General features: G+C 34.8%; 2 protein-coding genes across 4 annotated transcripts; both read right to left on the reverse strand.

Moving 5' to 3' along the window:
* Positions 1–86: 86 nt before the first annotated feature.
* LOC106776245 (nuclear inhibitor of protein phosphatase 1) lies at positions 87–2,718 on the reverse strand. 2 transcript variants are annotated; one of them, XM_014663634.2, is made up of 3 exons: positions 2,620–2,718; positions 1,667–2,292; positions 87–1,272 (listed from the first exon to the last, which is right to left on the reverse strand). In XM_014663634.2, the coding sequence occupies exons 2-3, from the start codon at positions 2,140–2,142 to the stop codon at positions 456–458; spliced, it is 1,293 nt and encodes a 430-aa protein (XP_014519120.1). In that variant the 5' UTR covers positions 2,143–2,292; positions 2,620–2,718; the 3' UTR covers positions 87–455. The 2 variants fall into 2 exon arrangements, with proteins under 2 accessions (XP_014519120.1, XP_022642457.1); XM_022786736.1 differs by having other exon boundaries at positions 1,667–2,693.
* An 857-nt stretch (positions 2,719–3,575) lies between these two features.
* LOC106775904 (C2 and GRAM domain-containing protein At1g03370) lies at positions 3,576–9,830 on the reverse strand. Of its 2 annotated transcripts, XR_002669800.1 has the most exons (10): positions 8,885–9,830; positions 7,091–8,314; positions 6,717–6,899; positions 6,302–6,585; positions 6,097–6,213; positions 5,719–5,981; positions 5,070–5,238; positions 4,639–4,911; positions 4,193–4,493; positions 3,576–4,026 (listed from the first exon to the last, which is right to left on the reverse strand). XR_002669800.1 is itself a non-coding variant. In XM_014663141.2 (9 exons), the coding sequence occupies exons 1-9, from the start codon at positions 9,231–9,233 to the stop codon at positions 4,302–4,304; spliced, it is 3,054 nt and encodes a 1,017-aa protein (XP_014518627.1). In that variant the 5' UTR covers positions 9,234–9,830; the 3' UTR covers positions 3,576–4,301. The 2 variants fall into 2 exon arrangements, 1 of the variants encoding a protein (XP_014518627.1); XM_014663141.2 differs by having other exon boundaries at positions 3,576–4,493.
* Between the last annotated feature and the right edge of the window lie 1,422 nt (positions 9,831–11,252).

The raw sequence follows: 11,252 nt of genomic DNA on the forward strand, positions 1-11,252 counted from the left end.
CCTCAATTTATTTGTGTACTAAAAACACAAGAATTAACATTATCAACCATATTAATTATAAATTGACATTACGAACATTTTAAAACTTAAACCAAAGTGTGCGAACATCAAGTTTAAGACAAAACAACACAAGATGTGGCTTTCTGGTCAATCCTTATTAGTGATGACATGTCAGTATAAGGATAGCAGAAAGAAAATACTGACAAACCAATACTTAATGTCTCCATACAAAGTTAACACACCATTTAGCCATGAATCTGCTGTCTTTTAAAGCAAATGGGGGAATGCAATGCAAATAATCAATAGCTATCTATGGCTATGCATTGAAACAATTAACTCCTGAAGACAAGAAGCATGCAACATAATTATTTGCATGTTTTCAAACTCCCTATGATGTCATACTCATAGAGCTACTACAAAAGTATCTCAGGACCCAGTCTGCGTAAGTTCAATGGTCACCCAAACAAATCATCATCATCATCATCTTCGTCTCCATCAACAGTGTTAGGATTACTTTCTGACTTTCCACTTTCTTCACGGTCCTTATCTGGAACTCGTTCACCAGTACTGAGTGCAGGTGAATATGCCCAGGAAGATCCAACTTTCGTAGATAATGATTCTCCATAAAGGTCATCATAAATGCCGGTTTTAACTGGGGTTTTGATCTTTTTTAAGACTTCTTGTAGTTTATCAGTCACACCTTTTGGGGACGAATCTGCCTCCTTGGCAGAGGTCTGCTCTTTCCCCTTTGGTATTACAGTTATCTGTACAAGAGATTCATATTTACCGACTAGACTACCTTCTTTGACCCCAACAGGACCAGGTTCTGTTTCTACATCTGCGCCATCTGAAATTCCAACCACCTCAACTAACTCTCCCCCAACTTGATCCCTGAAGGCAACTCTTGTTTTCCTAACTCTCTTGGCCGGTCTTTCAGATTGATAGTCTTTAGTTCTGCCACTTGCTGAACTACCAGATTCACCAGATTTGGACACTAGATCAGCCTTGTTGATACCATAACGATTCAGTAGCGTATTATATGCTACAACAGCTTCTTCGTCAGATGGGTCAGGTGGAGGCGGGAAATTTATCTCTGCTGGGGGTGGAGGACGAGGGAAAAGAGCTGCATCATTCTTTCTTAATATGTACGTTCTTGTTGATGCAGCAAACCGCAAAGATTGTCCCACCTCAAGCTCAACTGGTGAATCCTTAGTCAACCTCTCATTTGCAACAAATGTACCATGTGCAGACCCCAAATCAATTACATATATGCTGAAATTAAAAGAAACTGTTAATGCCAGTGAATCACAATTTGCAAGGGATTTTCACTTTTCACATGACTTAATTAAACCCAAAAAGTAAACAACTAATCTATGAACTCCAAAACATGGCATGTGCCTGCCATTTAACAATGAAAGATAATGGTTTATTTTCCTTTCAAGCTCCCCTGAGGTTCACACAGACATCACTCCTAAATTTTACCAGAACTGTAATTACCTTCATTTTTTTATTTTTTGAATGGCTGGGTAACAGAAATTAATTTGTTTGACCAAGGTTTGAGACAGTTTATTCAGAATATGCAATTCACAGGCATGTCAATGATATTCATATCCCAGAGTAGAGAATTCATTCTAGTAATGTTAAATTCGCGGAACAAAGTTCTAACCTCCCATTCTTGTGAGGAATAACAGCAGCATGTTGGCGAGAGACAGATTGATGATCAAGCACAAAATCACAAGTCTGGATTTGTCTCCCAAAGATACTCCTCCTTCTGTCCAGATTAATCCGGTCTAGCACCTGACCGTCCTTCAAAACTTCCAGGTAAAACACACCTGGCCGTGGCTCAATCGCCCAATCTGGTGGTTGCCATGTAGACTGCCCTCCCCCAATCTGAGTTGCCTGCTGATTTTGCCCCAATAAGGGGGCTGCCTCCACTCCTACAGTCTTCTGAGTAGCCTGCTGGTGCTGGGATTGGTGCCCAGAAACATGAGACTGTGGAGGCCAAGCAGAGGAATGACCAACAACTTTACTAGGGGGTTGGGCTCCATTTCTGGAAGATGATGAGTTGACAGAAACAGAGAACGGTTCCAAGGTCTGAGCCTTCTTAAATCTATCAAGACCAGAAGAAGCCCTTCCATACATCCTCTTCAAATGGTCTTAGCACATGAGCTCCTTCAGCTCCTTCTCAGAATGAGCTCACAATGCCACCATGACATCAAAAGGAACCAATGAAACAAGCAACTTTTAAAACATACTTTAAGAAAATGCTACAAAGCTCTCTCTGCACATATCCTAAAAGGTTGTGAAGGAAAAAACGTCAAATACACACCTTGTGTGTAAGAGGACCAAGAAATGACAACAAAGAGATTTGTCCGAAAGGATAAAAGTGACACATGGTGATTATAAGCCAAATGAGTAATAGAAAGCAAATCGCTTGAATGAATCTACCCTGAACAATAACATGTAATTAATCTGCTACAAAATTGGGGATAAATCTAACAATAATTGTAGTCATTCAAAAGCAAATTGAAGTCTAAGTACGAAAGTGTAGTTGAAATCCAGAAAAAAAGGATAACTTTTATGGTTTCCTGGGAGAAATTAGGAGTTGGAGAATCTTACCGATTAGGGTTTTAGAACGCTGCGTCTTTAAGGAGTGGACAGAGAGAACAAGTAAGAGAAATGCTGAATTTTCACAAACTGTTTATTTTCCTACAAAATTGCTCAATTAACATATTTATAAATTTTTATTAGAATTTAACTAGCACTATTTTGTAATACTTTAAAGTTTTATATTTTCTAATTATAATCATTATAATCATGTGACTAATAAAAATAATTGGTCAGAACTTGTCAAACTACTGATAGTAGAAACCAATTACAAACAGGTAGAAAATAAGCTTGGATCGATATATTTTATTATTAAAAAATTAATTTAATTTAAAATGTATTTTAAAATAAATCAAGTTCATATTAATAAAATTATAGATAAATAAAATATTAGTATTAAATTTATGTAATTTTATAATTTATATTGATATATAAATTATAAAATGTTGAAAAGTGATATTCTATTTTAATTTTTTAATATTAAGAAATATTTATTTTATCTATTGTTTAATTATTAGCAGGAACAAATAGTTTATTATTCATTTAAACCAAGAGAGATAAAATAATTATATAATTGATGTGATAACAGAAGAAATAATAGGAGAAAATTTTACACTAAAATTAGTTTTACCATTCCCATTTTAGTTCCTAACACCAGCACTTCAATAATATGACAAACTGGTTTGACATCTTAATAAATTTATTGGCAAGTTTAACAAATTTAATTAACAATATTAAAAAAACCCTGCATTTATAACATTATTGTTACAGTCATCTGTGATCCAATCAAATAATTTAATCATTTAAGTGTCATTACAAGCAAGTAATTTGTTGACCCTAAAGAACCATTCTTTTTCAGTAAATAATTCAGAGGACTTAATAGCAATATAAACTATTGAAAGATCATGATCAATATCACAGTGTACTAAATGAAGCTGTTATATGTATGATTTCATATTCTCATGGTCTTATTACTTAATTATTTTCTTGTGTTTTTATATCAAACTTTATACAGTCTTCTCAAACCAGAATAGAAGAATGCTATCTAAGAAAATCAGCAATAGACAAATTCTACATGGCATAGTCAGAAGGCAACAACATAATGAATAATTCTAACGAATGAATCTCTACAAGGAATAGCTTCGTGTCATGAAGGTCTTAGGCCTAAAAAATAATCTTTTACAACATTTCCCATATGACCAAAGTCTCAGCTGTTGATATCTTGTAACACTTGATAACTGAGACAACTAAATGGTGGTGACCTTTGTAATATGATGTTTACAGCAACAACAAAATCCAAAATTTGAATTGCTAGCAACAGGGGTTGGAAATCTGATCTGAGTGAGTATCTTCTGCCAGAGTCAAACTAGTCATGTACAGTGGAACAAATGGTAGCCTTTTCTGTTAGTCTTTGGTTATCTGGTTCAAAGGATAGAGTTGGTAGCAAATCAGCACACGACAACAACTTTCATCATCATTGTACAAGTTTCCCTCCACACTAGAAGGTACTTTTTTTGAACTGATATTTTCAATGAAGTAATGGATGGTGTTGGAAACCAACTCCAAAGAGCACAACCACACGAACCTTGTGATCTTGATGCACCATATGTTTCAGTCCAAGCCAACGTTTTTTGTAACAGAATTTCAGATAGTTCCAATACTTGTTAAAGTCATAATACAGGAAGATTCATTTCCTATTTTGGTGAAAGCTCTTTCTCAGCTAGACTAAAGGTCACCTTCAAACGTTCCTGCACATTTTGTAGGATGTTCTTTGTAAGTCTTTTCTGATTCTTTGAGCTTTTCAGCCATTCCATTCCAAACAGTACTTGCACTCTGCATCCCTTTGCTTTTGGTGGTAAATCCTCAATTTGGTATCGAAGGTGTATCTGTGTGGAATATAGGAGACAATTCAATGATGGTGCAAAAGGTGAAAACAAACAGAAGGATAACAAGAACAGGAAATCACGAAAAACAAAAGGAGATAACAAACAAGCACTGAAAGTCTAGAAATATACTACTTGGCTAACTCACATTGAAGTAATCACCGAGAGGAACTCCATGAAGGTTCATAAGCTCTTCCACAAGCCAACCCTTTCCATCTGGAAGGGGAGATCTTTGTTGAGTACTTGTCACTTCACCTTTATAACTTGAAATACGCTTCTCAAATTTGTAATATACAGCTCTCTCGGATATATCATGGTTCTCTGATACCCAAGGAGTATAAGAATAATTAAGATAACCAAGTTTTTCCATGACGCGTCGGTCCAACTCACCGCCACTAAATATCTCCATGAGATAACTTGCCTGTATTAATGAAAAGAACTATAATCAAACAGAAGCATTTGAAAAGTTGTAAAGAAATGATGAATGAAGACTCAATAATTTGCATTTATGGCAATAACACACAACATGCACCGAATATGTGCATTTTTTGCACGTTAAGAGAGAGAGAGAGAGATTACAGGAATTGAAAGCGAGCAAGAATAGATCTCAGACATGCTAACATCATCCAGACCAAGGAATGAGCCACTCTCTTCACTTATAAGGCTTTTGCTATCAGATTGTTCTTCAACAAACTCAACCTTCTGTTCAGGACTCAAAGATCTGGCCTTCCAGAGAGCCATGATGGTCCTGCATCACAGAAATATCTTCTTAGTAACATGTGATACTTCTATTCTATTCTTTTTTAATCACTACACCTTAAATAATATTTTTCTATACACCAGCATCTATAGACAAGAATCTCAAGAGTATAAGCCTCCGAAAACAAAGGAATCATTTTGTGGTGGTTAAGAAAACTTTCACACCAAATTCTATGTGGAGAATAGGGCAGTTGAGAAGCAACTGAATTTGGTGAAAGATAATTTGGAAGGAAAAACCTCCAGATATTTCTATATAACAAGCTCTCCTCTTCATTATTCATGCACTGTACTAAAAAGTTATGGAAGCAGACCTTTGTCACAGTTAGACAAAATCATCATAATGACATGGTTCTTTATCGTAGTAATACAAGAAATGAAAGAGAGATTGAACACAGAATAGAGATATTTTAACACAAGTTGCAGATATATATGAAATAAGTTATTTGTCAGATGTTATGTAATTTTCTACCTGTGTGCAACGTTGAAAGACACAAATGACTGAAAATGGAACTTGAGCCTGCCTTGTTCATCTTGTGTTTTTGCACCATGCCTTGCATCCACACCTCTACCCTTCCGAAGAGTTATGACAATTATTGGACTCCCCATTGAAGAAAATGTAGGAGGAACGACCTGAATGTCTTCAATATCTTCCCAAAGGAAAAAGAATCTTGTCTTCTTTCCAAACAAATTTGCATGAAATCCAATAATTCTTGCTGAAAGAAACAGGCGGCCCTGCAGAGAAATATTCACAATTTGATGAGATTATACTAAACAAACACGTACCAGTAAAATCCAGAGTAGGAAAATAGACCATGAATTTCAATATCACATAACAGAATAACCACACCTGCAGGGGCATTTTTCTTTTCAAATGACAGGTAAAATCATTGATGAGAAATTCCTCAGCTGGAAGCCCAAAGAGTTTCTGAAATGCTGAATTTGTTTGAGGAGACCGCAAATTAATCTACAAATTTTTTAAATAAAAGAATAAGCCAGAAAGAAAGGTGACAAAACAGAAGTACAATACAACACAGTGACAGTGTTTTACATACCTTCTTCCCCACTTCTTTCTCCATTTTACTTAAATATTCCTTGGCAACATTGCCACCTCTAGTGTTGTCCAAAAAAATTCTTAGGTGCAACTTAGACTGACATGCCAAAGACAACTTTCCTTCAAGGGGAACCCATACATCAGCAAGATCTGATATGTTTGTTTTCAGAAAATTAATTTCAGCATGCCCTAGAGATTCAGCATCATCAAAAGGTCCATCAAAGTCATAAACAACCACATCCAACACAGAAGGAGGATCATCCATTGCATCAAACTCAAATATTTCTGCAAAGATTGACAATGTTCTTAACAAAAAATAATCATATAAAATACATATCCCGTATAGGGAAAACTGGAGTTTAGTATTGCACTATTAGATCACTGGATTTGAACATTTGATCCAGGTAAACACTCACCATTCCATATAGGATTAGATTTCTGGAACTTGATTGAACTAGTTCTTGTTTTCCCATTGCAATTAAACACTACATATGGATCAGACAATCCACTAGAATCAACAGAAGCTAAATTGCATCCTTCAATTAAGGCAACAGTTAGTAACCACCCATCTCCTTGTGCTTTGATTCCATGGTCACTTCCTAATATTGGAGTACCAACAAAAATCAATATAATAACAGACTCATGGTCATTAAATGAAGCAAATAGGCGCTAAACAGTTAAAATACAAAAGTGACAAACTCATGGTCTTTTTATTAAAAGCAACACTAAGTCAGTGAGAAAAAGGAAAACCAGATTGATGAAATGTGAAATATATTAAAACTGAGATCACCTTTTTGTGCTCTGGCCTTTATGAAGCGTGAAATTATACCCAACATGCGCTCACCTTGAAGAACAAAGACTGCACAGAAAACAAATTCACCAATTGAATCTGGCAAGTCCAGCCCACCAAACTCAAGCCCTTGAATTGTGCTGGGTGCAGCCAGCCAAATGTGAACAAGAACATACAACCCCATGAAAACTGTTGTGAATACTGTGAAATTAGCAAAATACCGCACTGCAAGCCTCCAATCTGATTCGGGTTCTGCATGTAATGATGCCAAAGCTTGCTCTTTATTGGAACTAAGGTCCTTTGGATCAGCAGGTTTAACAGTTTGGGATAACAAAGTGGCATACTGATCAAAGCTTTCTTTCATGCCTTGCCGAGCCCCATTTTCTATCATTCCTTTCATCATTGTGCTCTGTAAAAAATTCATTCGCCATGATACAATCAGACGTGAACACTGTTCTCCTGTAGGCAACTCCGCTCCGGGTGTGATTACATAGAGTATTTCTACCCTAAAAGTACTCCCGTACATAACGTCAGGAGTGCTGACACTGGCTAGAACAGCAAAGTTCTTGCCATCGGCTTTTAAATATGTGTGCTCCTCGTAGGCTTTGACAGCTTTAATTAATTTACTAGGAGCCTTGAGATAAGAAACTAATCTTTTGAAGATCTTCCCATCATTCTCAAACTTCCAAGGTCCTATTTCGAGTTCTGTACTACCCTGCACCTCCGCCAATGACTTGAGAAAATTTGAATCTGATGAAAATAGTAACTCGTTCAAGTCTTCTGGTGCAATAACATATTGTTGATCAATAAACACTCCCGCTGGTAAATTGTTAGGAATTTCATTGCCTTGATCTTCAGACTGTATTTTTCTCATAGCTTCTTCAAATGTCACATTAGAGGACTGATCTTCGTCATTCACCTCACTAACTTCAACTTTGTCAATTTCAGATTGGTCCAAGTCAATGCTTCTGTGGGTTGAATACACATCAGTGCTCTTATTAAAAATTTGAGCAATTCTACCTGTTATTGTTTTCTGTGTACTAGATTTTTCATCCTTAGCAGATGTAGTTTCTTCACTGGAAGGGGAAGACGAGCTTGAATGGGCTGGGGATGATCTTGAAGGTGATTCTTTTGTTCTTGGATGTGATAATAGATCATCACTACTACCGTGTGTCTCCAAGGATGCATTCTTTTGTGAAAAATATATGCTCAAACGAATCTCACCTGCCAGGAAAAGGTAAAAAGAAGCAGGAATTTAAGTTCAAGGTAAACAACAAAACCACGTTACATATATTCATGTTCAGTGTTGGTGACCAAATTATTTTCTAGATGATGTTTAAGTGGATAACCCTTTGAGAGGTATGATCCAGATTTCATAGTCTCAAAATAGACGTAATGCAATTTACACAATTTTATCAGTCCCAACTTTAAGAAAAAAACCAATACAACAACAGTATGAGTAGTTTCTATGGAATGAGATTAAACCTTCTCATTTCATCTTATGAAGAGTGTGAAACATCATTGTTTCTTGAAATATTACAACGTCAGTTTGGTCCTACTATGATACTTTTTTTCAAAACCAAGATAGTCTAAAAGTATATGTTCACTAGCACCAAATTGATGTAACGCAATGACAAAATTGTTTGAGTATAAATTTAGTGTCAATATAAAATAATCAAACAATAAAACTGATAGTTGAGAGGGAGAGAGAACAAACATGGTCCCTCAAATGTTAGGTAAGGAGCAAAGTATTGGATAAGGTAGAGGAAAGTACTGTTCAGCAGCTTAACACACCAGATTCCTTGTTCTTGGACTTCTTGCTTTTGGGTTGCAAAGAATACCAAGCAGTGCCAAGGGACTTGATCTCCTCCTCAAAAACAATGGAAATTGGCACCTTAAGTTGACCCACAAAGTCATCATTGAAGAACTTATCTTCATCCATGACAGATATAACCAACTCTTCGTTAAGGTCATCTACCCTAAAGCTAAATTCCTCATTCCACTTTGGATTCAAGCTCTTCTTGATCACTTTGGTCCTGAACCTGTGCTTCCCCAACTGCAGCCTCACGTACGGATCACTCAACCCGTTGGGATCCGTCGGTGGCAAGTTCTTTGCTTCGATCACACGAACCACAAGCTTCATTACGACGTTCTAGAACTCAAAAGGGAACCAGAATCAGAATCTTGAGGTAAAAAAGTCAACTTTTTTAACCGCCACGTAAACTACGGAGCACCCTAGAAAGATCTTCCAAAAGGGTAATGCAGTTTATGACAAAGTTGTAGAAAGAATCAACTGAAAGTGGAAAATCATGAATCAAACTGTTCCACGCAACAGAAAATCTTCAGCCAGCAGAAGAAAAACCAAGCCACGAATCAGACACAGACATATGGAAAAACAGAAATCTTGGTTGGGCCAAGAGAATTGCTGATCTATGTGGAAACGAATTCAGAACTAAATTTCTGTGACGAATCAAGCGTGAACAGCTTAAATATTTGAGAAAGAATCAGAACAGTTTGTCAACTACCAAAGCAAGAAGGGTATGAAAAAAGGAACAAAGATTTTCTGAGAGGGATAATCAAGGAGATATAACTGCTGGAATGAATGATCGAGACTGGAAGAGAGAAATAGGATTTTATTTAATCAATAAAAATAAAAATTTAGATGTGAAAGTGAGAAAAGAGGATAGAACAACATGAAACCAAGTTTTAAGTTGTTATACTTTTCTCATACTAGATTGACAAATTTTGTTGAACTTTTCTCATATTGGACCTTACGGCGCTACCTACGTATACAGTGCTAATCATATCTACACTGTTATTAAATTATTTTTACTTTTATACAAAGTAACTTTTTTTTCCTTTTTCTTTTTCACCAACTTATCAAATATACTTTATTTAAAAAAAATCTTAAAACCTGGTTTCAAGGCTGATTTTAAGTAATGAAAAAGCAAGTGTTCTATGGTAGATTGGTATATCCATGTTTGGTTAAGTAATTTTATTTAAATATCAAGTATTTTATACTAAATTATGCTAAAACTTCTGTGTCTTGAAAACGTGGTTATCAAGAAAATTGGATTAAAGATAGTAGATGCTTATGATATTTTTTTCCCACTTTTTGTTTCTTGCTGAAATGGTTCATGAATTTAATACTGATTGGAAGAGTTCTCACCCTTTTCTAAGACGACACCACATGCTTTGGGGTCCAATTTGGAGGGCACCCACAAGTTGTAGCCCCTCCTAAGGGCAAAGTCTTAAATTATTACTTTAAATTCTTTAAAGAAAAAGGATAATATACTTAGAAAATAATTTTTATAATATTTGAATATTATTTATGTGTTATTTCATGATTGGTCTATGATGGTATTTATGATTATTATTATTATTATTATTATTATTATTATTAATTATGAAGTAATTTTGGATCAATCATGACAGATAGATGATATTTAAATATTGTCAAAAGAATTGTCTAAGATTCAAAAGACAAAAGTCAATATAGACTCATTAATGTATCATTTAAAAATACAGACATATTTTTCTTGTGGGTTGGAAAAAATTTAATCCAATTTATATGCTTGAAGCTATGAACCCTAAAAAAAATTAGAAAAGGTAAGCAGTGAAATTTTGTCTCTGGCTTATCTGATTTCTACATGAATTGCATGGAATGATGTTGATGGAAAAGGAATGAAATTTGTCGTTGTGTTTGACACGTTCTTGCTCCTCTCTGCCTCTCATCACAGCATATATATCAGAAAAGTTATTCAACATGTTTTTAGTTTTCTTAAACACTCCTACGTTGTTATTGGATGACATGTTATTGTTTTCCCTTCATATAAAGTAATTTTGAATAGTTAATAAAATATAACTAACCATTAAAATTCATGTTAAAAAGTAGAGTTAAGGTTTAGTAAAAAAATTTACTAAAAATATGAGTCTAATCTAATTTATATAAGAGGGTGACTTAAAAATAATAAGTTTATAATTTTTTTATTCAATTTTCTTATTTTTATTTTTTAATGTAAAATTTACATTCGTTATTAGGTTTCCGATGTGTCTTTAATATAAGTTTTTACTTAAAATATAACTCGAATATTTTGTTAATGAAATATAAATAATTAAATATTTTAAAGTAGAATTTTATAATTTAGATATATTTTAGAAT

This window comes from Vigna radiata, chromosome 10 (assembly GCF_000741045.1).
Source record: "Vigna radiata var. radiata cultivar VC1973A chromosome 10, Vradiata_ver6, whole genome shotgun sequence".
Lineage (NCBI taxonomy): Eukaryota > Viridiplantae > Streptophyta > Magnoliopsida > Fabales > Fabaceae > Vigna > Vigna radiata.

Bases quoted from the DNA above. Each gene is read 5' to 3' on its own strand.
- LOC106775904 (XM_014663141.2), bottom strand. From the start codon at position 9,233: ATGAAGCTTGTGGTTCGTGTGATCGAAGCAAAGAACTTGCCACCGACG. The intron at 8,315-8,884 runs GTGTGTTAAGCT...TTTTCCTGGCAG, and splicing joins GTCCAAGAACAAGGAATCTG to GTGAGATTCGTTTGAGCATA. The intron at 4,494-4,638 runs GTGAGTTAGCCA...TATTCCACACAG, and splicing joins CTCTCGGTGATTACTTCAAT to ATACACCTTCGATACCAAAT.
- LOC106776245 (XM_014663634.2), bottom strand. From the start codon at position 2,142: ATGTATGGAAGGGCTTCTTCTGGTCTTGATAGATTTAAGAAGGCTCAG. The intron at 1,273-1,666 runs GTTAGAACTTTG...TTTTAATTTCAG, and splicing joins ATTCCTCACAAGAATGGGAG to CATATATGTAATTGATTTGG.